This window comes from Phocoena sinus, chromosome 4, assembly GCF_008692025.1.
Source record: "Phocoena sinus isolate mPhoSin1 chromosome 4, mPhoSin1.pri, whole genome shotgun sequence".
In the NCBI taxonomy this organism is placed as follows: Eukaryota; Metazoa; Chordata; class Mammalia; order Artiodactyla; family Phocoenidae; genus Phocoena; species Phocoena sinus.
Window position 1 is genome coordinate 145,626,788 of NC_045766.1, and position 26,096 is coordinate 145,652,883.

The window sequence follows — 26,096 nt, forward strand, 5'->3', positions numbered from 1 at the left end:
TCTTATTAACCGAGTAGATGGGGGAGGGGCAGAGCCAGGACCCCGAGAGGCTGCCAGTGGAGGGCGAGGACTGAGGCCTCCACCCACGTGGGCGTGGGCTCTGCAAAGGAAGTGCCTGTGACCTGGACCCTCGGGGGAGAGTCTTCAGCAGGCGGCGGCCTCAGGTCAGCCCAGGTTTGAGGCCCAGCTGGGTCCAGGGCCCCCTGGTGACCCTCTGGGTGACCGTACGGTGACCCTCCAGGCCTTTTGTTCCTTGGCAGAACAGCCAAGCCTCAGGGCTGCAGGGGGATGAGAGGGACCATGTGTGAGGCCCCGGCACCAGCCCCGGCTCTCAGCAGAGGGCAGCGCGCCTGGTCGGGCAGGAGAAGGGGCAGAGGGTGAGTGTGTGCGGGTGCGTGTCTGCCGGTGGGGCGGGCAGGTGAGGCCCAGCTCTCCCGGCTGCTGGCTGTGCTCCCTGAGGCCGGAGGGTCCCCACAAGGGCGATGCACCCCAGGTCAGCAGCACAGGGCCCTGAGCCCAGAGAGCCAGCTCGAATCAACACCGTCTTGAAGTCCTTCGTGATTTTTGAACAGGAGATTGTTTCCATTCTGCAAAGGCCCACCGATCACATGGTCATCCTGGCAGCACATGGACCCCCTCAGACTCCTCCCTCCCAAGAGCAGACTGCACCCATCCATGGTCCTCCCGGAAGCGGGCACCCCACGCGGCCTTTGTGGGGTCAGCGTCTGCAGCTGTTTCACCCCTTGCAGTCACCACAGGGCCAGGGGAGGGGATGCCCAGATCTCTCGGGTCAGCAGCTCTCTGGTCCTTGGGAAGCCCACCCCTCCAGCAGCTGCTCACGGGGACTGGAAGAGGGAGAAGGGCTGGGCGAGCCCAGAGACCCTGGAGGCTAGGGGCAGGCCCGTCCTGTCCAGCTGTGGCTCCCTGGGCTGACTGTGGGTGAACGTGGGTGATGGCCGTCCTGCCCCCCAGGTCCCAGGAGGGGACATGGGCACCCTGGCAGCACCCGGCCCTTTGCAAGGGCTTAACCAGGGCAGTTCTCCAAACTCAGGCCCCGACGCCAGGTCCCACCCAAAAGAGCCCTCAGGCCCAGGGGTGGGGGCCCAAAGTGCCCACCAGACGGCCCTGCGTCCTGAAGAGGGCCCCCAGGTGGTGGTGAGTCTCAGCAAGGGTAGTGTCTGGCAGCTGGGAGGGATGAGGTCTGTTAAGGGCTGAACTGTGACCCCCGCCCCCAAATTTATATGTCGAAGGCCTAATCCCAGCATGACTGTGCCTGGAGACAGGGTCTTTGCAGAGATAATGAGGTTAAAATGAGGTCACTAGAGTGGGCCTGATCCCATAGGAGTGGCATCCTTATGAGATTAGGACACAGACACCCACAGAGAGTGATGACCATGTGAGGACACAGGGAGGAGACGGCTGTCCACGTGCCCAGGGAAGAGGCCCCAGGAGGAACCAGCCCTGTTGCACCTGGATCGCAGATTTCAGCCTCCAGAACTGTGAGATGATAAATTTCTATTGTTTAAGCCGCCCTGTCGGTGGTATTTGTTATAGCACCTGAGCTGACTGAGACAGGGGCCAGTGCATCTGGGACACACAAGGCTGTGACAACCAAGGGACAGGGCGCCCTAGCACCTTCATCCTCATACCTACAGCAGAGAAGGAACCAGGAAGGTGTCCTGACTGGAGAGCCTCAGGGGGCCACCTGCCCTCTCCAGGCTTCAGGAGAGTTGGGGGCCAGAGGGCTCTGGCAGAAGTGGGGCTGTGTGTCCTACAGAGATGGTTCTGGGCCAGGGCTTGGCTATGGCTGGGAACGCAAGATGCAGGGACAGGACCCAGTGTGATGCTGGGACCAGTTTTTTTTTTTCTTTTCTATTTTTTTTCTATCTCAGGGGAGTGGGACCAGTTCTTGGGGGCAGTTTTGAGACATTAAAATTTTTGGCAGGTGCTAAAAATAGCTCCTGAATAGGGGACCCTAGAAAGCTCCACCATTTACAGGAAAAAGCCATCTCACCAGCACCCGGTTGCTGGTTTCTACTACCACCTTCCAACCAAAGGGACCAGGGCTCTCGATCCCAGAACCAGGCAGAAAATCGACGCCCTTTGCACACTGGCTCCCCTTCTCCTGGGGGCTCCTGCTTCCTTGAATCATCTCCCAAGTAAACTGCCCGTCCTGCGCCAGCCTCGCCGGCAGGGCGCACCCACACAGCGGCACGCGGGCACGTGGTTTAAAGCGCTGCAGTCGCTGTCTTGCAATTCCTGACTTTTGAAAAAGGTGCCTGCTGAGCCTGGGGCTGAGCGTCAAAGTACTCCCCGGCCTGGAGCCACTCCTGAGACTGTCCCAAGCCAGGAGCGGGAGCAAAGGGACTCACGGGACCAGCTCATCGTGTCCCCGGCACATTTGCCTCAGACACCACTCAGGCTCGCCCAGGGCTGCAGCTGTGTGGGCACCACGTGTGATGGGGCAGCAAGGGGACCCCGGGGCAGGGGGAGGGTCCTAGGGCAGGAAGGGGACCCCAGAGCAGGGGGTGTCCTAGGGCAGGGAGGGCCCCCAGGCAGGGAGGCGCACCTGTTTGATCTTCTCAGGGATGTTGGCCACAGTGAAGCCATAGAGCCGGGTCAACCCTGGGAAGACATAGGCCAGGATGCGCCAGTCCAGCTGGAAGGCGATCTCCCCAACGATGCGCCCGTCCTTCTCGGTGCCGGCAAAGCTCTGGATCTCTGCAAGGGGGAGGGGGACGGGGGGGGCCAGTGAGACAGGCCGGCCAGGACTCGGAGGGTCAGGGGCCACCCACCTTCCTCCCGCCTGTGCTCCAGGGTCCATTTCAGGGAGAGGACCGACCCAAACGCAGACACTGTGGGTTTGCGGTGAAGCCTCGGGAGCCCGGCAGAGCCTTCCGCAAGGCCCTGGTTGTGACCTGAGGGGGCACCCTCCTCCCCACTGACACCTGCCCTCCACTGTGAGGCAAACACAAATTTAAAAGGAAACTTTGAATTTTCTGTTGCCAAAGGGGAAAGAGAGCTTTCCTTTCCTCCCCGTTCTCGGCATGTTCCCTGCGCGCCCTGATCCCAGGTCCTTTCTCCACCCCTCCCCCACTCCCCAACAAAGATGGGCGTAAACACTTTAAAAGCCTGTTTCACAGCCCAGCATTATTTTCTTGTCCCCGAGTCTGCTCAGCACCCAGTCTAAGTTGACCCCTCAGAGGCCCCAGCCCTGTGACCAGGTGAACTCGGGACGGGCTAGGCATGTCCCCCACCTGAGGGTGGGGTCTGGTTAACTGAAGGACATGTAAGTAACACGTGTGGATCCAGTCTGCGTAGCTACGTGAAACGGTGAGGCTCTGTCTCGGCAGCCTGTGTGCATCGCATGCTGGTCTAGTGCTTATTCGGTAATAAGACTTTCCTTCGTTGTGAATAGGATTGCTGCGTTGGCAGGAGATTCTAATTTTAATTATTTCCCACCGTCACCCCAGCACATCAACCGCCCTCCCCTCCGAAACCTGCTTCCAAATCTCCCCTCCCCACAGCAGTCTCCGATGTCAGCAAGTCTTCCACCTGACAACCGTGATACGATCAATACCCTTCCAAACCACCGTGCTCTTTGAAGGTCACACTGCCCACTGTTATCACCGGGTGCACCTGACCTTGAGAGACGGCCGAGTGAGAAAGGGCCTGCCTCACGGTGCCCGGGGTGCCCTCACTGACCAGGACACGCCCGGCTGGGGGGGCGCGGGCTCTCGGCACAGGATCCCGTGCCTTCCACGCTCTGCCCTTTCTTCCCCACGGGAGACATTTAATAACGTGCCCGTTTCTAAAGCTTTTCCTAAAGCCCTGCAACCTTCAAACCCGCCCGTGATCCAAACCCCTTCCAAGGGTGTTGGATGGTACAGCCCTGCCGGGTCCGTCCACCGGGCAGGCAGTGCACAAACGGGATGGGTGCTCTGCGTGGAGAGCCGGCCCCCCGGCCTGTTACCCACAAACACCTGTGCCCACCGAAGGCTCAGGACCCCCAGCACACAGAGAGGTCGGCCTGACTCCCCAGCCATGCCGGCAGGGCTCAGTGGCCCGGGGAGTTGCTGAACTGCTCCTGCGGGCTGTCTGTGTGGGCATGAGCGCTGGGCTCCAGGACCAACCCTGCCCGTGACCTCGGGCAGCTGTTCTGCTTCCCTCGGCCCCATCCTGCGACTGTCCACACAGCCCCCCATCCCAGAACCCCGCCCGGTCACTCTCCATAGGAACGTGATTGCCAGTCAGCACGGGCTTATCAAGGCCAGGTATCGGCAGCCTCCTCCTCTGTGGACACCAGGAGAGGCTGGGGGGACATCTGTCCTTCCGCTCCCTCGGCCGGGCCTGTGCAGGTGCTGAGCGGGGAGGACAAGGCCGAACTCAGAGCAGTCCGGGTCTCAGGGGATGTGGGCCGGGCAGATGGGTGGGCCAGCAGAGGGGCCGAGGGGGTGTGGGTGCCCGGGGCAGAGGGCCTCCCCTGAGCCACAAGACCCAGAGCCCTGTGAGGGCCCTGGGGTCACACGGTCACAGGGTTGGGGGCGGCAGAGAGCCAGGTGTCCGAGGGGCCAGGAGAAATGCTGGGCTGAGCCTGTGGAGACAGGGAGCCACAGAGGGTGTCGAGAAAGTAATCTGACGGCTGCGGCCGGAGCGGCAGGACAGGCTCTGGACTCAGGGTTAAACCGGGGGTGACGGGGAGGTTCCTGGTAATAGGGGCTCGGACCCCCTCAGAGGGGCCCTCGAAGCCCCGAGCAACCAACCCAGCTGAGGCTGGGCTGCTTCCGTTCCCTCCTCCAGGAGCATCTCTGGTCCTTCCGTGGTTTGACTCATCCGCACGATGAGCCTGCGAGGGGCCTCAGCCACTTACACACAGAGGAACTGAGGTTGAGGGGCTCGCTGCCTCCCAATGACTCTTAACTCTTTTTATTGAGATGTAATTCACATCATAAAATTCACTCTTCAAATATGCAATCCAGTGGCTTTTAGTATATTCACCAAGTCGTATAGCCATCACCACAGCCTACAAAACCCTGCACCCAACTAGCGCTCACTCACAGTTCACCCTGCAGCCACACACCCACGTTCTGACCCTATGGATTTATCTACTCTGGACATTTCATATCAGTGGAATCACATAATATGTGGTCTTTCGTGACGCTTCATTCACCCAGCATGTTTTCATGGCACATCCATGTTGTAACGTGTGTCAGGACTTCAGTCCTACTTATGGCTGAATAACATTCCGCTGTATGGATACAGCACATTCTCTTTGTCCATTCCTCCATTGATAGGCATCTGGGCTGTTTCCACTTGCTGGCTAACGTGAATGATGCTGCTATGAACGCTCACATAAACATTTTTGTGTGATATGCCTAGGAACGGAATTGCTGGGACACGAGGTAACTCTAAGTCTAACTTTCTGAGGAACTGCCAGACTGTTTTCCACAGCGGCAAGGTGTGTAGGTTCCAATTCCCCCACTCCCTCTTCAACACTGGTTATCGTCCGTCTCTTTCTGTTTGTTTTTGTTTTTGTTTTGTGGTACGCGGGCCTCTCACTGCTATGGTCTCTCCCGTTGTGGAGCACAGGCTCCGGACACACAGGCTCAGTGGCCATGGCTCACGGGCCCAGCCGCTCCGCGGCATGTGGGATCTTCCCGGAACGGGGCACGAACCCGCGTCCCCTGCATCGGCAGGCAGACTCTCAACCACTGCGCCACCAGGGAAGCCCCATCCGTCTTTTTTATTATAACCATCCTGGTGGATGTGAAGTGGTGTCTCACTGCAGTTTTCATTTGCATTTCGCTGATGGCTGAGGATACTGAACATCTTTTCACGTGCTTATTGGCCGTTTGTCTGCCTTCTTTGGGGAAATGTCTATTTAAATTCTTTGCCCATTTTTAATTGGACTGTTTGTCTTTTACTGAGGAGTTGTAAGTGTTCTTATATATCCTGGATACTGTTCCCTTATCGGATACATGATTTACACATATTTTCTCCCCTTCCGTGAGTGGACTTTTCACTTTTTTGAAATGTTCCTTTGAAATACCAAAGTGTTTACCTTTGATAAAGTCTGATATATCTGTTTTTTCTTTTGTTGCTCATGCCTTTGGTGTCACAGCTATGACTCTATTGCCAAATCCAAGGTCATAAGAGTTATGTCTATGTTTTCTTTTAAGAGTTTTATGGTTTTAGGTCTTTTAAGTCTGTGATCTATTTTTAGTTAATTTTCTACGTTGTGTGAAGTCCAACTTCATTATTTTGCACCTGGATATCCACTTTCCCAGCACCGTTCGTTGAAAAGACTCTTCTCTCCCCACTGAATTGTCTTGGAACCCTTGTCAAAGATCAAACCTGTAAATGCATGGGTTTATCTCTGGACTTACTCTATTTCATCGACTTGTATGCCTGTTCTTATACCAGTACCATGCTGTTGATTACTGTAACTTTATAGTAAATTTTGAAATTGGGAAATGTGTGTCCTCCGATTTTATTCTCCTTTTTCAAGATTGCTTTGCCTATTCTGAGTCCCATGCATTTCCATACAAATTTTAGGATCAGCATGTCAATTTCTGCAAAGGAGCCAGGTGGGATTTTGATAAGGATTTGCATTGAGATTTGTGGATCAATTTGGGGAGTTTTGCCATCTTGATAATAGTAAGTCTTTTAATCCATGACTGCAAGATTTTTTCCATTTATTTAGGTCTTAATTTCTTTCAACCATGTTTTATAGTTTTCAGTGTTCTCCTTCCTTAATCACTTAGCAGTGCTGTAGAAGGTACCCAGGAATTAAAGCTGAGAACCAGATACACTACACAGAAACATGTTAGGGAAAATGGGGCCCATGGAGGAGCAGGGTGCAAACTTCCCCCTTCTGTATTAATACATTTATCTCATCAGAAATCAGTCCTTCTCCCTGCTTCCCTAAAGTATAAATTAGGCAGAAGAAACGAGCTACACCTGAGAGGATCTAGAAATCATGTCTAGCCAACTTGGGCCTTCCAAGATGCAGCCAAAAACCTATTCCTCAAAGAAAAAAAGTCAGTAAGATTGATAAACCTCTATCTAGACTTATTACAGAAAAAAAGAAGACAAAAATTACCACTATCAGAAATGAGAGATGGCATCACCACAGATTTTACAGACATTAAAAGGATAATAATGTAATATTAACAACAACTTTATGCCAATAAATTTAACAACTGGGGTGAAATGAACCAATTCCTTAAAAGATACAAAAGCTCACTTTTGTATCTTTTTTTGTGAGTGAACTACCAAATCTCACTCAAGAAGAAATTTAAAAAAATTTGAACAGCCTTATATCAACTAAGGAAATTGAATTTATTGGGGTGGGGAGAGAATGTTCCTACAAAGAAAATTCAATGCTCAGATGGTTTCAGTGATGAATTTTACCAGACACCTAAGGAATATATAATGCCAATTCTACACAAACTCATCTAGATAATTAAAGAGAATGGAACACTTTCTCCCTCATTCACTGAGGCTGACATTAACCCAATATCAAAGTCAAAAAATGACATTATAAGAAAACTATAGACCAATATCCCTCACAGACTGCAAAAATTCTTAACAAAAATTTAGTAAATTGAATCAAACAATACAAAAAAGTATAATACATCATGACCAAGTGAGGTTTATCTCAGTAATGCAAGGTTGGTTTATAATTCAAAAATCAATCAATGTTATTTACCATATTAACAAACTACAAATGAAAACCAAATGCTCATCTCAATAGGTGCAGAAAAAGCATTCAACAAATTCCAAAATACATCCAGGATAACTCTGAGCAAACAAGGAATTAAAGGGAACTTCCTCAACCTGATGGAGGGCATCTACAAAACTTAGCTAACATCATACTTAATGGTGACAGATGGAATGCTTTCGCCCTACATCCAAAAAAGACAAGAATGCCCACTGTCACCATTTCTATTCAACACTGTTCCAGCCAATGCAATAAGACAAGAAAAAGAAATTAAAGGCATACAGATTAGAAATGAAAAAATAACTTTGTCTTTATTCACAAATGACATGATATCTATCCTAAAGAACCTTAAAAAAAAAAACTACTAGAACAAATATGTGAGTTCAGTTAAGTTCAAGATACAAGGTTCTATTTGTCAGGGTTCTTTAGAGAAACAGAAACAGAACCATATTTGGTGTGTGTGTGTGTGTGATTATGAAAACTGACAAGTCCCAAGATCTGTGAGGGTGAGTCAGCAAGCTGGAGGCTCAGAAGAGCTGATGATATAGTCTCAGTCTGAGCTCAAGGTCTGAGAAACAAGAGAATCAATGGTGTGGCTCCAGTTCAAAGGACTGGGGGCATGAGAGCTGAGATTTCAGTTGCAATCCAAAGGCAGTCAGGCAGGAGGAATTCCCTCTTACTTAGGGGAGAGTCAGCCTTTTTGTCCTATTCAGGCCTTCAAGTGATTGGATGAGGCCCACCCACATTAAGTCAATCTACTTTACTCAGTCTATTGATTTAAATATTAAACTCATCCAAAAACATCCTCACAGAAATACCCAGAATAATGTTTGACCAAATATCTGGGCACCTAATGGCCCAGTCAAGTTGACAAATAAAATTAACCATCATGGGGTCAATATACAAAACCAATTGTGTTACCGTATACTAGAAACAATCAGAAATTCATATTGATAAAAACAATACTATTTATTTTTCAGCATCAAAAACATGAAATACTAAGGGATAAGTTCAACAAAAACGTGCAAGATCTGTACACAGAAAACTATAAAATATTGCTGAGCAATATTTTTTTAACTTATTTATTTATCTATTTATTGGAGGCGTTGGGTTTTCGTTGTGGTGCGCGGGCTTCTTATTGCAGTGGCTTCTCTTGTTGCGGAGCACGGACTCTAGGTGCGCGGGCTTCAGTAGTTGTGGCACACGGGCTCAGTAGTTGTGGCTCACGGGCTCTAAAGTACAGGCTCAGTAGTTGTGGCACACGGGCTTAGGTGCTTTGCGGTATATGGGACCTTCCCAGACCAGGGCTCGAACCCGAGTCCCCCGCATTGGCAGGCGGATTCTTAACCACTGCTCCACCGGGGAAGTCCCGAGGGCGTGTTGCCTCCCCGTCGGGGAATCGAACCCCAGTCTCCGGCATGACAGGCGGGGATATTCACCACTATACTAATAAGGACGGCGGCTTGAGCGATATTTTTAAAGAACTAAATAAATGGAGAGATATACAGGCATACCTTGGATATATTGCTGATTCAGTTCCAGACCACCACAATAAAGCAAAATATCACACTAAAGCAAGTCACATGAGCTTTTTTGGTTTTTCGGTGCACATAAAATTAGTTTTACACTATACTGTAGTCTATAGTGTGCAATAACATTACATCCCAAAAAACCCCAATGTACATACCTTAATTTTAAAATATTTTATTGCTAAAAAATGCTAACCATCATTTGAGCCTTCAGTGAGTCACAGCCTTTTTGCTGGGGAGGGCCCCTGCCTCAGTGCTGATGGCTGCTGACTGATCAGGGTGGCGGTTGCTGAAGGCTGGGGTTGGTGTGGCAATTTCTTTAAAAAGGTAACAATGAAGTTTGCCACGTTGACTGCACCTCATTTCAAGAATAATTCCTCCATAGCATGCATTGCTGTTTCATAGCATTTCACCCACAACAGAACTTCTTTCAAAATTAAAGTTAATCCTCTCAAACCCTGCTGCTACTTTATTGACTAAGTTTACGTAATGTTCTAAATCCTTTGTTGTCATTTCAACAATCTTTACAGCATCTTCACCAGGAGTAGATTCCATTTCAAGAATCCACTTTCTTAGATCATCCATAAAAAGCAGCTCCTCATCTATGAAGGCTTTATCCTGAGATTGCAGCAAGTCAGTCACATCTCAGGCTCCACTTCTGATTCTAGTTCTCCTGCAGTTTCCACCACATCTACAGTTATTTCCCCCACTAAGGTCTTTTTTTTAAAAAATAATCAAATATTAGGGTTTTGTTTTGTTTTGTCTTTGGCTGCATTGGGTCTTCGTTGCTGCGCCCAGGCTTTCTCTAGTTGCGGTAAGCAGGGGCTACTCTTTGTTGCGGTGCGAGGGCTTCTCATTGAGGTGGCTTCTTTTATTGCGGAGCACGGGCTCTAGGCATGCGGGCTTCAGTAGTTGTGGTATGCGGGCTCAGTAGTTGTGGCGCACGGGCTTAGTTGCTCCACAGGATGTGGGATCTTCCAGGACCAGGGCTCAAAACCGTATCCCCTGCATTGGCAGGTGGATTCTTAACCACTGCGCCACCAGGGAAGCCCCACACTGAGGTCTTGAACCTCTCAAAGTCATCCATGAGGGTTGGTACCAACTTCTTCCAAACTCCTGTTAATGTTGATATGTTGACCTCTTACCATGAATCATGAATGTTCTTAATGGTATCTAGAATGATGAATCCTTTCCAGAAGGTTTCAATTGACTTTGCCGCGATCCATCAGAGGAATCACTGCCTGTGGTGGCTGTAACCTTATGGAATGTATTTCTTCAATAATAAGACCTGAAAGTCAAAATGACTCCTTGATCCATGGGCTACAGGATGGATGTTGTGCTAGCAGACACGAAAACAACCTTTATCTCATTGTGCATCTCCATCAGAGCTCCAGGGTGACCAGGTGCATTGTTGATGGGCAGTAATATTTTGAAAGGAATCTTTTTTTCTGAGCAGTAGGTCTCAGTAGGGGACTTAAAATATTCAGTAAACCATTTTGCAAACAGATGTGCTGTTATCCAGGCTTTGTTTTCCATTTATAGAGCGCAGGCAGAGTGCTCTTAGGATTTTCAGATGATAAATGCATAATTCTTAAGGGCCTTCCTTAGGATTTTCAGAGGATACATGAGCACTGGCTTCAACTTCAAGTCACCAGCTGCCTTAGCCCCTAACAAGAGAGTCAGCCTGTCCTTTGAAGCTTTGAAGCCAGGCAGTGACTTCTCCTCTCTAACTGTAAAGTCCTAGATAGAATCTTCTTCCAACAGAAGACCGTTTCATCTACATTGAAAATTGGTTGTTTAGTGTAGCCACCTTCATGAATTATCTTACCTGGATCTTCTGGACAACGGCTGCAGCTTCTACATTAGCACTTGCTGCTTCACCTGGCACTTTTATGTCATGGAGATGGCTTCTTTCCTTAAACCTCATGAACCACCCTCTGCTAACTTCAAACTTCTCTTCTGCAGTTTCCTCACCTCTCTCAGCCTTCATAGAATTGGAGAGAGTTAAGGCCTTGCTCCAGATTAGGCTTTGACCGAAGGGAATGTTGTGGCTGGTTTGATCCTCTATCCAGACCACTGAAACTTTCTCCATATCAGCAATAAGGCTGTTTCACTTTCTTATCATTCGTGTGATCACGGTAGCACTTTAATTTCCTCCAGAACTTTCCTTTGCCTTCACAGCTTGGCTAACTGTTTGGCACAAGAAACCCAGCTTTGGCCCTTCTCGGCTTTTGACCTGGCTTCCTCACTCAGCTTCATCATTTCTAGCTTGTGGTTTAAAGTGAGAGACATGTGACTCTTCCTTTCACTTGAACACGAGGAGGCATTGTAGGCTTATTAATTGGCCAATTTCAATATTGTCTTGCCTCAGGGAATAGGGAGGCCTGAGGAGAGGAAGAGACAGGGGAGGGCTGGTAGCTGGAGCAGTCAGAATGCCCACAACATATATGCATTAAGTTTGCCGTCTTGTATGCGCGTAGTCCTTGGTGTTCCAAAACAGTTATAATAGTAACATCAAAGACCACTGATCGGGAGATCAGCTCCATGCTTTGTGACACCTAGAGGGGTGAGATAGGGAGGGTGGGAGGGAGGGAGACACAAGAGGGAAGAGATATGGGAACACATGTATATGTATAACTGATTCACTTTGTTATAAAGCAGAAACCAGCACCATTGTAAAGCAATTATACTCCAATAAAGATTAAAAAAAAAAGACCACTGATCAAAGATCACCACAACAAAGATAATAATGATGGAAAAGTACGAAATATTGCAAGAATTACCAAAACGTGACACACAGACATTAAGTGAGCAAATGCTGTTGGAAAAATGGTGCCAATAGACTTGCTCCACATAGGGCTGCCACAAACCTTCAATTTGTAAAAAATGCCATATCTGTGAAGCACACATAAAGCAAAGTGCAATAGAACAAGATACGCCAGTACAGTGTCTGCACATCTGAAGATTCAATATTGTTACAATGCCATTTCTCTGAAAAGTGACCTGGAGGTCCAGGACAATTCCAATCAGAATGCCAGCAAGGTTTTCTTGTAGAAATGGGCAAGTTGATTCTAACATTCATACAGAACCTAGAATAGGCAGAACAACTTGGACACAAAGAACAAAGTTGAAGAACTTATACCATCTGATTTACAGTCTTATTATAAAGCTACAATCATTAAGACACTGTGTATTGGAATCAATACTGACGCAGATAAATGCAGCAGCACAGAGCCCGGACCACTCTCCCCAGCAGCGCCTCCCACCCTGCACCCACCCCTGGCCCGCTGTACCGTTAAGGTAGAAGCTCTTCCTGGTCCTGTCCCCGGAGGGCAGGCTGCTCTCCAAGAAGCACACCTTCTTGGGCCGGCCTACCTCCCTGGGCTCCAGCAGGCTCTTGTCCGCCAGCGGGTCCTGCAAGGAACTCAGGAGTGGGGACAGCTTCCGGTCAGAGCCACGGGGCGCAGACAGCTCTGGGGAGCTGAGGAAATCCTTGAAGGGCACCTGGGAGGAGGTTGCACAGCCCGGGGAGGCATCGTCCTCGCTGGAGAAGGGGGCGTGTGAGCACAGCAGATCCTCCAGGGAGGACGCCTGCAGCTGGGAAGGTGCATCAGGGCCACCGTTGAACCTTCCAAAATCTGGAACTAGGGCAGGGAGGAGAGGAAGGAGACGTCAGGCTGAGGTTCCCGAAACATCCCGAAAAGTGTAGAGACCACTTTAAGAACACGCACACACCCTGCCCCGGCTCTGACACCTGCTCCCATTTACGCTTTGGAGGAGGTGACGGACACGTGGGTGAAACAGCTATGGGCGCTGGCGCCCAAGGACACCAGCAGCCTCAGGTTCATGGGGACAGTGAGCGTGGGTGCCTCTGATGCCTCCTCCAGCCTGTGCATCCACACACTATGACAGTGACTGTTATGTGCTTCTTAAATTTTACATAAATGGTATCATCTGACACGTTTTATTCCGAAACTTATCTTTTGTTGAGATTTATCCACATTGACTGAGTCATTTGGTAGCTCACTGGTTCATTTAACCATTTCCCGGCTCACGTGCACAGACACAGATTTTTTTAACCATCATCCCACTGAGGCATGTGGGGCTGTTTCCAAATTTCCTTGTGAAAGCAAAGCCGCGATCAGTGTCCCTCGATGTGCATCCCCTGCCAAACACACAGCCCACAAACTGTCAATGGGACACGCCTCAGGAACTTAACAAGGCTGAGCCATCAAGGGTCCCCAGAGCTGGATTCTTCCTCTGGCTCAGCCCCAGAGGAGCCTGGAGCCCTGTGCTCAGGATGCAAATATTCCGAGGGGAGGTGGGCTGTTCCAGCAGTGGGCAGGGGCTGGAAAAACTCACCTCGTGGACTTGGGGAAGAGCCACATCTATGACCCAGTTTTAAAGGGATTGTTGTGTGGCCAGGTGGGTTTGCACTTTTTATTTAGTTTCTGTTTAGTGAATTGAAATTCCCTTCTATTATTCCTAAGCCTTAATAAATTTGTGTTAAAAGTTAAAAAAAAATTTTATTTAATCCTCAGTGAAGTCCAAATTTTCAGGTCACATTACAACAAAACTGTAAATGAAAAATGAGAGTCAATAGAAAACTCCATCTCCTCAGAATTAAAAGCATTCTCTTAAGTAATGATCAGATCAAGGAGGAAATAAAAATAGGAAGAAAATGATTATTGAAAAATACTGAAAATCAGAACACTATATATACTACGACATCAGTACATTTAAAACTGTATTTAGGGACTTCCCTGGTGGCGCAGTGGTTGAGAATCTGCCTGCTAATGCAGGGGACACGGGTTCGAGCCCTGGTCTGGGAGGATCCCACATGCCACGGAGCAACTAGGCCCGTAAGCCACAACTGCTGAGCCTGCGCGTCTGGAGCCTGTGTTCTGCAACAAGAGAGGCCGCGATAGTGAGAGGCCCGCACACCGCGATGAAGAGTGGCCCCCGCTTGCCACCAACTAGAGAAAGCCCTCACACAGAAACAAAGACCCAACACAGCCATAAACAAATAAATAAATAAATTTTAAAAGAATAACAACCCAAGCCAAGCTGTAGGATTTGTTCAAAAAAAAACAACTGTATTTAGGCGGACTCTGGGAGGGCTCACACCAAGGAGTACTTTCCAGAACTTCTGCTGCCAGTGTCCTTGTCCTCACAGTGAGACACAGCCACCCGCGCCTCTGCAGGAGACCCTCCAACACTAGCAGGATTTCAGAGAGGATTTAACATGTAACGGGAAGAACTCTGCTCTCAGTTTGAAGACTGGGTTTTCGATAAGCAGCAGTCCCTTGGTATCATTAGATTGACTATTGATTCATCTTCGTCTACATCAGTCAAGATCTATCATCTGAGTTTCTGATGCTGCTGACTCTACATCTGAACCTGGATGTTTTAAGAGCATTACAAACTGAGCAAGTCTGAAAATGAACTGATGGATAAAAGTAATCATCTAAATTCTCCTCAGGAGAGAGCAGACAGCAGAAGCAAGAAGAACTACAATCCTGCAGCCTGTGGAACAAAAACCACATTCACAGAAAGATAGACATGACAAAAAGTCAGAGGGCTATGTACCAGATGAAGGAACAAGATAAAACCCCAGAAAAACAATTAAATGAAGTGGAGACAGGAAACCTTCCAGAAAAAGAATTCAGAATAATGATAGTGAAGATGATCCAGGACCTCGGAAAAAGAATGGAGGCAAAGGTCGAGAAGATGCAAGAAATGTTTAACAAAGACCTAGAAGAATTAAAAAACAGACACCTAGAAGAATTAAAGAACAAACAAACAGAGATGGGTACTACAATAACTGAAATGACAAATACACTAGAAGGATGAATAGCAGCAAAACAGAGGAAGACGGGATAAGTGATCTGGAAGACAGAATGGTGGAATTCACTGCTGTGGAACAGAATAAAGAAAAAAGAATGAAAAGAAATGAAGACAGCCTAAGAGATCTCTGGGACAACATTAAAATGCACCAACATTCACATTATAGGGGTCCCAGAAGGAGAAAAGAGAGAGAAAGGACCTGAGAAAATATTTGAAGAGATTATAGTTGAAAACTTCCCTAACATGGGAAAGGAAATAGCCACCCAAGTCCAGGAAGTGCAAAGAGTCCCAGGCAGGATAAATCCAAGGAGAAACATGCCAAGACACGTAATAATCAAACTGACAAAAATTAAAGACAAAGAAAAATTATTGAAAGCAACAAGGGAAAAACGACAAATAACATACAAGGGAATTCCCATAAGGTTAACAGCTGATTTCTCAGAAGAAACTCTACAAGCCAGAAGGGAGTGGCATGGTATTATTAAAGTGATGAAAGGGAAGAACCTACAACCAAGATTACTCTACCTGGCAAGGATCTCATTCAGATTCGATGGAGAAATCAAAAGCTTTAGAGACAAGCAAAAGCTAAGAGAATTCAGCACCACCAAACCAGCTCTACAACAAATGCTCAAGGAACTTTTCTAAGTGGGAAAAACAAGAGAAGAAAAGGACCTACAAAAACAAACCCAAAACAATTAAGAAAATGGTCACAGGAACATACATATTGATAATTACCTTAAACGTGAATGGATTAAATGCTCCAACCAAAAGACACAGGCTTGCTGAATGGATACAAAAACAAGACCCATCTATATGCTGTCTATAAGAGACGCACTTCAGACCTAGGGACACATACAGACTGAAAGTGAGGGGATGGAAAAAGATATTCCATGCAAATGGAAATCAAAAGAAAGCTGGAGTAGCAATACTCATATCAGATCAAATAGACTTTAAAATAAAGAATATTACAAGAGACAAGGAAGGCCACTACATAATGGTCAAGGGATCAATCCAAGAAGAAGATATAACAATTATAAATATATATGCACCCAACATAGGAGCACCTCAATACATAAGGCAACTGCTAACAGCTATAAAAGAGGAAATCAACAGTGACGCAATAATAGTGGGGACTTTAAAGCCTCACTTACACCAATGGACAGACCATCCAGACAGAAAATTAATAAGGAAACACAAGCTTTAAATGACACAATAGACCAGATAGATTTAATTGATATTTATAGTACATTCCAGCCCCAAACAGAAGATTACACTTTCTTCTCAAGTGTGCACAGAACATTCTCCAGGGTAGATCATATCTTGGGTCACAAATCAAGCTTTGGTAAATTTAAGAAAATTGAAATCATATCAAGCAAAATTTCTGACCACAACGTTATGAGATTAGAAATCAATTACAGGGGAAAATATGTAAAAAAACCCACAAAAACATGGAGGCTATACAATACATTACTAAATAACCAAGAGATCATGAAGAAATCAAAGAGGAAATCAAAAAATACCTAGAGACAAATTACGATGAAAACGATGATCCAAAACCTACGGGATGCAGCAAAAGACTTTCTAAGAGGGAATTTTATAGCAATACAAGCCTACCTCAAGAAACAAGAAAAATCTCAAATAAACAAACTAACCTTACACCTAAATGAACTAGAGAAAGAAGAACAAACAAAACCCAAAGTTAGTAGAAGGAAAGAAATCATAAAGATCAGAGCAAAGATCAATAAAACTAAAAGCTGGTTCTTTCAGAAGATAAACAGAATTGATAAAACCTTAGCCAGACTCATCAAGAAAATGAGGGAGAGGACTCAAATCAATAAAATTAGAAATGAAAAAGGAGAAGTTATGACAGACTCCGAAGAAATAGAAAGCATCCTAAGAGACTACTACAAGCAACTCTATGCCAATAAAATGGACAACCTGGAAGAAATGGACAAATTCTTAGAAAAGTATAACATTCCAAGACTGAACCAGGAAGAAATAGAAAATATGAACAGACCAATCACAAGTAATGAAATTGAAACTGTGATTAAAAATCTTCCAACAAACAAAAGTCCAGAACCAGATGGCTTCACAGGTGAATTCTATCAAACATTTAGAGAAGAGCTAACACCCATCCTTCTCAAACTCTTCCAAAAAATTGTAGAGGAAGGAACACTCCCAAACTCATTCGAGGAGGCCACCATCACCCTGATACCAAAAGCAGGCAAAGATATTACAAAAACAGAAAAATACAGACCAATATCACTGATGAACATAGATGCAAAAATCCTCAACAAAATACTAGCAAACAGAATCCAACAATGCAGTAAAAGGACCATACACCATGATCAAGTGGGATTTATCCCAGGGATGCAAGGATTCTTCAACATACGCAAATCAATCAATGTGATATACCATATTAACAAATTGAAGAATAAAAACCGTATGATCATCTCAATACATGCAGAAAAAGCTTTTGACAAAATTCAACACCCATTTATGATAAAAACTCTCCAGAAAATGGGCATAGAGGAAATCTACCTCAACATAATAAAGGCCATATATGACAAACCCACAGCAAACATCATTCTCAATGGTGAAAAACTTAAAGCATTTCCTCTAAGATCAGGAACAAGACAAGGATGTCCACTCTCACCACTATTATTCAACATAGTTTTGGAAGTCCTAGCCACGGCAATCAGAGAAGAAAAAGAAATAAAAGGAATACATATTGGAAATGAAGAAGTAAAACTGTCACTGTTTGCAGATGACATGATACTATACATAGAGAATCCTAAAGATGCCACCAGAAAACTACTAGAGCTAATCAGTGAATTTGGTAGAGTTGCAGGATACAAAATTAATGCACAGAAATCTCTTGCATTCCTATAAACTAATGATGAAAAATCTGAAAGAGAAATCAAGGAAACACTCCCATTTACCATTGCAACAAAAAGAATAAAATACCTAGGAATGAACCTTTCTAGGGAGATAAAAGACCTGTATGCAGAAAACTATAGGTCACTGATGAAAGAAATTAAAGATGATACCAACAGATGGAGAGATATACCATGTTCTTGGATTGGAAGAATCAATATTGTGAAAATGACTATACTACCCAAAGCAATCTACAGATTCAATGCAATCCCTATCAAATTACCAATGGCATTTTAACAGAACTAGAACAAAAAGTCTTAAAATTTGTAGGGAGACACAAAAGACCCTGAATAGCCAAAGCAATCTTGAGGGAAAAAAAACTGAGCAGGAGGAATCAGACTCCCTGACTTCAGACTGTACTACAAAGCTACAGTAATCAAGACAATATGGTACTTGCACAAAAACAGAAATATAGTTGAATGGAACAGGATAGAAAGCCCAGAGATAAATCCACGTACCTATGGTCAACTAATCTATGATGAAGGAGGCAAAGATATACAGTGGAGAAAAGACAGTCTCTTCAATAAGTGGTGCTGGGAAAACTGGACAGCTACATGTAAAAGAATGAAATTAGAACATTCCTTAACACCATACACAAAAATAAACTCAAAATGGATTAGAGACTTAAATGTAAGACTGGACACTATAAAACTTTTAGAGAAAAACATAGGAAGAACATACTTTGACATAAATCACAGCAAGATCTCTTTTGATCCACCTCCTAGAGTAATGGAAATGAAACCTCAAATAAACAAATGGGACCTAATGAAACTTAAGAGCTTTTGCAAAGCAAAGGAAACTACAAACAGGACGAAAAGACAACCCTCAGAATGGGAGAAAATATTTGCAAATGTATCAATGGGCAAAGGATTAATCTCCAAAATATATAAACAGCTCATGCAGCTCTATACTAAAAAAAACAAACAACCCAATCCAAAAATGGGCAGAAGACCTAAATAGACATTTCTCCAAAGAAGACATACAGATGGCCAAGAAGCACATGAAAACCTGCTCTACATCACTAATTATTCGAGAAATGCAAATCAAAACTACAATGAGGTATCACCTCACACCAGTTCGAATGGGCATCATCAGAAAATCTACAAACAACGAATGCTGGAGAGGGTGTGGAGAAAAGGGAACCCTCTTGCACTGTTGGTGGGAATGTAAATTGATACAGCCACTATGGAGAACAGTATGGAGGTGTCTTAAAAAACTAAAAATAGAATTACCGTATGACCCAGCAATCCCACTACTGGTCATATACCCAGAGAAAACCATAATTCAAAAAGACACGTGCACCCCAATGTTCATTGCAGCACTACTTACAATAGCCAGGAAGCAACCTAAATGCCCATCGACAGAAGAATGGGTAAAGAAGATGTGGTACGTATATACAATGGAATATTACTCAGCCATAAACAGGAAAGAAATTGGGGCATTTGTAGAGACGTGGATGGATCTAGAGACTCTCATACAGAGTGATGTAAGTCAGAAAGAGAAAAACAAATATCATATATTAACACATATACGTGGAGCCTAGAAAAATGGTGCAGATGAACCAGTTTGCAGGCCAGAAATAGAGACACAGATGTAGAGAACAAACGTATGCACAGCAAGAGGAGAAAGTGGTGGGCGGGGGTGGTGGTGTGATGAATTGGGAGATTGGGATTGACATATATACACTAATATGTATAAAATGGATAACTAATAAGAACCTGCTGCATAAAAAAATAAAGTAAAATTTTTTTTTAAATCCCGTATTTAGAGGGACCTCCCTGGTGGCACAGTGGTTAAGAATCCGCCTGCCAATGCAGGGCACATGGGTTCAAGCCCTGGTCCGGGAAGATTCCACATGCTGCGGAGCAAGGAATCCCGTTCACCACAACTACTGAGGCTGTGCTCTAGAGCCTGCGAGCCACAACTACTGAGCCCATGTGCTGCAACTACTGAAGCCCACGCACCTAGATTCCATGCTCTACAGCAAGAGAAGCCATGCAATGAGCAGCCCATGCACCGCAACAAAGAGTAGCCCCCGCTCACCACAACTAGAGAAAGCCTGCATGCAGCAACAAAGACCCAACACAGCCGAAAGATAAATTTAAAAAAATATTTTATAAAAAAAAAACTGTATTTAGAGTGAAATTGGTAACTTAAATCCTTTAATTACTTCTAAAATATCACCAAAAAATTAAACATTCATATGGGAATGAACTCTTGAAGAAAGAAAAAGTTACAAAATAATAAAAATGGCAGCAGAAATAAACTCGAAACAGCTCTAGGGAAAGTCCAATGAGATAGCGAAACTGTGGAAAGCTACTTTAGAGAAACAAAACATAAAGGAATAAAATTGGAAATGAGAAAAGTGATATAAGAATGACTAGGAAGATAATGTTTAAATTATAAAAGTATTGATATTATATACAATTGAATATTAATTGAAAATTTTAATAAAAGGAGAGATCATCTGGGAAATTATTTTAAATGACTCAGAAGTAGAAAACCTAAATGGACTAATAAGCAAAAAAGAAAAACCTAGAAGTTACAGAATAATTATGCTGCAAAGGGCTGCAGGCCTGGGTGATTGGTTGGTGAGTGAGTTCTTTCAAGTTCCCAAACAATTCACAATCCCTACATCATATAAATGAGGTTGGAACACTGAAAAAATTAAAAGATGCTTGATTATTAAGGTTATAAATTGTCACAACTCTGATATCAAATCCCTGCAAAGACAGCCCACAGAAAGGAAACTGTAGCCCAGATTCATGTAGGAACAGAGTGCAGAGATCCTAAGCAAAGCCCCAGCCAAACAGATGCCACAACAGACACAGCTCTGACCCAGGACCCACGGGGTCTCTCAGCGAAGCAGCATAACAAGACCCCACAGACGAGCTGTGAGAAGCAGCTGAGGGCACTTCCGCCGATGCCGAAACGAGGTCATAAAAATTTAACAAAATGAGCCGTTTCTCAATTCTTTTTTTTGTTGTTATTCTTTAAAAATAAGGACTACGGGCTTCCCTGGTGGCGCAGTGGTTGAGTGTCCGCCTGCTGATGCAGGGGACATGGGTTCGTGCCCCAGTCCGGGAAGATCCCACATGCCGCGGAGTGGCTGGGCCCGTGAGCCATGGCCGCTGAGCCTGCACGTCCGGAGCGTGTGCTCCACAACGGGAGAGGCCACAACAGTGAGAGGCCCGCGTACCAAAAAAAAAAAAAAAAAAAAAAAAAGGACTAGAAAGGCTCTTCCCCAGCACCCAGACTGCACACCCCCCGATCCCTGGGCAGACAGGGCCATTCACTGCCCACCACCCACCAGGAGGATAAGGGAGGCTGCCAAGGCCAAAGGTCCTGGGAGTTCTGAGGAACAAAGACAAAGACAGAAACAAGTGTATGAGCTGCCAACCTCGTTTAAAATGATCCTTTGTAAACAGCAACTACAGACTTAGAAAACATAGGAGAATGAACTGAAAAACTTAGCAGAATAAAACAGCTTACGAATGGGCTGGATATAGGATAAATATCTACAAATCAACAGCTTTCCAAAACATAGCAACACTGATAACGAAAACACAGTGGAAAAAGAAATCCATCCATGATTACAAGTAACATAAAGTGCTCCAGGAATAAACTAATTAATGTGAAAGATTTATGTGTGAGAAATGGCTAAAGAGACTTGAAGAAACAGAGCCAAAAGAGCTTAATAAAACTGCAGTAGATGAAATCATCCTCTGGGTAAATGTACACAGAAGAAATGTGAAATAATTACCCCTGCCTTCTGAGCCAGTGATTCTACTTTTAGGAAAACATACCCTAAGGAAATAACCCTAAATATAAAGTGTTTTGCTGTGGTATTTACCTCGGGGTAAGAAAAAAGAACTGTCATTTCAAACATAAGAAGAGTTCATTAAATTGTGGTTCATCTGATTTTTGGAATATGACACAGCCATTTGAAATGTATTTATGACAGTACAGACACAGCCACATCATGGTGTTAAAGGGAAAGAGGCAGACAGATACTCAGAAACTACTTAAATCACCTGACACTGCACCCAGGACAGCAAGGAGTCCAGGCAACAGCAGAAGCTCCGTGACTCGAGGGGCTCGGGGACCAGGATGGTCTGAAGGAATAAAGCCCAGGAGGGAGGGGCCGGGACGGTCGAGGCTGCCCCCGCCTCTGTTCCTTGGATCATGTGTACCATCTGCTCGAGGCGGCCTCGGGAGACCCCGGTGTGGCCTGGCTCAGCTCCCACAGGTGAGGCCATGTACTGGGAAGGTGCAGGGTGCAGAGGCCAAAGCCTTTTGGAGAGGGCCCCAGTGTCCTCTTCAACGTTTCAACTGCACGCGGCCTTTGACCTAAGCGTTTCCTGACAGCTACCCCTCGGCAGGCCACAGATGCACACGTGGGGCCATCCGTGGTCACAGGGAGCTGGAAAGGAGCTCCTGTCGTGGGGTCCAGGCTGAAGGGCTTGTGGTGAACCCACAGGGAACAGTGTGCCCTCCAGGAGAGGGCCGATGGGCAATGACAGCAAGATGGACAGTTGGGGAAATCAAAGTGTAGAACGGCTCAGCCCCATTTATGTAAACTAAAAGGATCCCTAGACACACACAAATAGCCACTGACAATGTCAGAGAGACGCCGAGTAGACGTTGGCAGCGGCTGCCTCTGGGAGTGCGGTCAGGAGCTCAGGCTCAGCCTGGGGGCAGTTATGTTCCCTGAGTGACTCTGGTAAAATGAGAAAAACGGGTCTTCAGAGCACATCCTGTTTCGAATGCAGACAGCGAGCTGCTGTGGGGGCAGTTCTCCCGTCTGCACCTTGAGCTGCTCGCAGGAACACCTGCTGGTTCTCCAAGTCCAGCCCCAAGGCCAAGGCTGTACCCTCTGCTGAAGGCTGAACCCTGGGCATGGAGGTGACCCTGAGGATGGCTGGGGCCCATGCCGACCTTGGCCCACGCCCTGCAGCTGGGGCTCCAAGGCCTCTCTGTGGAAGGCCTGGTGGCCGCGGGCTGGCCAGGGGCTGGGGCTCCTCCTAAGACTGCTGTCCAGCAGGATCTGGGCTTGCCCACAGGCGGGGTGCTGGCCACGGTCCCGGAGACTCTGGCCCGACTTGGACTCTGACGGGGAACAGCCCAGCCTGAGCGAGGGCCTGCATCTCACCCGCAGCCCACCCTTCCGGCCCAGTGAGGGGGGCGCCCAGAGAGCCTGTGCCCAGCTGACCACGTGGATGGCTCTGAGCCCTGAGGGTAGGCCCTGGCACAACTCCATTCTTGGGATGAAGGGTGACAGAGCGGCACAAGGCAGGTGACTGTTGACAGTTGTCACAGTGCAGACGAGGCCTTGGGACAAGTGCCTCATGAGCCTCCGTGCACTAGGCGTCCCTCGTAGGCCTGCGAAGGCGGCACGGACGCTCTGCAGGCGTCACACGCGGGACACAGCACCGTGAGGCCAAGCCCCTCCTCAGCAAGCGCCTGAGGACAAGTGTGTGTCCTGAGCTCCGGCAGGGCCCCCGGGTTTCTCCAGCTGCCCCTCCTTTACCCTCCATCCCCCACGAGGACCCCCTGCTTGTCTGAGCTCCTTCCTCAAGGCCCCCCTGAGGCTGAAGGTGTGGAGATGCCGTGAGGGACCCTTGCACCCTGGGGACACGCTCGCTCACGGGGCCCTGCGCCCACAAGCTGCATGCAGGGGACTGATGGGTGATGGCACCACCTTCCACGTGGGCCTGCTTGCTCAGGGTGGCAGCAGGCATTCGGTGGACTCCAGGAGGTGACCACACAACGGAGGTCCCCGGAGCAGCCGGGCAACCTGCTGCGGAACTGGCAGCAGCTTTGGAAGCAGCTTCAACTGCTTCCAAAAGGAAAGGAAACCATCTCACACCCAGTCGAAAAAAACGTCTCATCCCAAGAGATGGCAGGTCCACGAGCGTGGGCACCCCCAGGCGAGGGCTGGGGTGTGGACTCTGCCTGCCCTACTGGGCAGTGAGTGATCACCACCTCCAGGGACAAGGAGGTTGCCTGGTCAGGGGCCCACTGTCCACAACCCAACCACTCAGACCAAGGTCAGGGCTCCAACCACGCCCTAAATCATACTCCACATATGAAAATGTTTAAAGCACAGCGAACTGACTTTCACAGCAAGTGTCACGGCCTCTGCAGCGGCTCCCACAGGGCGCGCTGCTTTACGGTTCCTCACTCACTTCCTGCTGGTGATGCTGCAGCTCCCCTCTCCTGGGCGCCCTTCCCGCTCCTGTCGCGGGGTCCAGGCGACGGGCCTTGACTGATGGCCAGCGCGGCGGGCAAAGCTACCCCGGACGAGGGCTGAGCGGGCCCGGCGGGCCCGGCTCCCAGGAAAGGAGAGGCGCACACGGCCCGGCCCCGCCAGCACCCCCGGGCTGACCTTGGTGGACCTGGACGTGCTGTTTGTAGCCTCTGTGACAGCACCTCGGCGGCCACCACGGACACAGAGCCCCACCAGCCCAAGTGGGTAACCTGCCCGCCCTCCTCCCAGGTGCGGACCTGCCTGAGGACACAGGCCCAGGCGAGCAGGCCTCGGGGTAGGCAGGCGCCTTGGGGATGAGCAGGTCGCGGCCCCCGTGCCCACAGCTCTCCTGGCAGCTCTCACTGAGCAGCCGCTTCAGCACCTGGTTCTCCTTCATGAGGCGCACCTGCTTCCTGAGGTCCGCGTTCTAGATCACAAACCTGTTCACCAGCTCGCTGCCCTCAGCCATGGCCGCGTCCTCCGTGCTCACGTGTGGGCCCGTGGCCCCATGGAGGTGGAAATCCAGAGCCCAGGGGCGCTCCAGAAACACCAAGAGAAGAGCCCGGAGTTCCACACCCTTGGCCTTCCGCAGCCTTGTGATGTCGCCCTTAAAGCAGCGGTGCCCCGCGGCCACGAGGGAGCGGAGGGGAGGGGGCGGGAGGGTGGGTAGGGGGCGCCTGCGACCTCGCGGGATGGGCACCCCAGCGCAGGGAACAGCTCAGGCCGAGGCCCAGACAGGAAGGTTCTGGCATGTCCCAGGAACAGCAAGAACTCTGGGCCGCACCCCTGAGGGAGAGGAGGCTGTGGACGCAAGGAAGGCAGGCCGGGAGCCCCTCGACGGCCCCCACAGCCCATGCAGCCCCAGCAGGCTCGAGGGGGCTGGCAGCTGGAGGCCACCTGCCGACCACACTCCCCTAGTCCAGAGGTTCCAGGCAGCACGTCAGTGTCCCCACACAGACCACCAGCACTGAGTGCCAGGGACACTGACCATTAGTGGACCCGAGGACCCCTGGCCAGGGCCCTGGGCCGTCTGGACCAACCACATGCAGAGTCCTGCCAGATTCTAGTCCTCGGTCAGGGTGACCTCCGTGACCGCCCTCCACTCCCAGTAACTACCCGGGAGGGGCATAAACTCAGCACTGTTTCCTGGCTCCAAAGGCAGCAGGTGGGGCGCCTGCTGCTCTGCCTGGGGACACAGCCCAGACCAGGAGCAGGGTCTTCTCTCCCCTCAGCGGACGCCTCGATGCCTCGAGGGCAGGGGGAGGGGGAGGAACCTCCATGCAGAACGCAGCCCTGCCTTCCCCAGACTCACAGCTTAGCGTAACTTCGCCCACCCAATCTCGGGTGGGATTTGTGGAGAAGGGTTGCACCCCGAGACAGAGCTGACAGGTCGGCGGGAACGTGGACAGCGGCCTCTGAGGAAGGCCCCAGGGCAGATGCCCCACCAGCCTCCTGAGAACAGGGCCGGGCGTGAGTAGCTCCCCTCCGCGGGCCCCTCCCCTCACACTTACAATGCCATTTCTTCCCCCCCACAAGAAAACCCTCTCAAGGTGGTACCCTCCGGCCATGGACCTGGGAACATCCTGCCAGTTTCCTGGTCATAATGCACTTCCCTTCTAACACATCACTGGATTCAACTTCTAATATTTTAAGTATTTTCTATATTCATGAGGGAAATTGATCTGTATCTCCTTTTCTTGTCATGTCCTGGTCTGGTTTTGCTATCAAGGTCATATTGACCTCATATAATGAGTTGCAAAGTGTTCCCTCCTCCATTTTCTGGATGTTGTGTTACATTGCTATTTCTCTC

General features: G+C 48.1%; 1 protein-coding gene across 1 annotated transcript; it reads right to left on the reverse strand.

Moving 5' to 3' along the window:
* Positions 1-272: 272 nt before the first annotated feature.
* Positions 273-24,755, reverse strand: SPATC1L (spermatogenesis and centriole associated 1 like). Its single transcript, XM_032629465.1, is given in 6 exon segments — positions 273-350; positions 2,015-2,263; positions 2,570-2,721; positions 12,546-12,896; positions 19,811-19,814; positions 24,558-24,755. Coding segments are annotated over 6 exon segments (1,032 nt in total).
* Between the last annotated feature and the right edge of the window lie 1,341 nt (positions 24,756-26,096).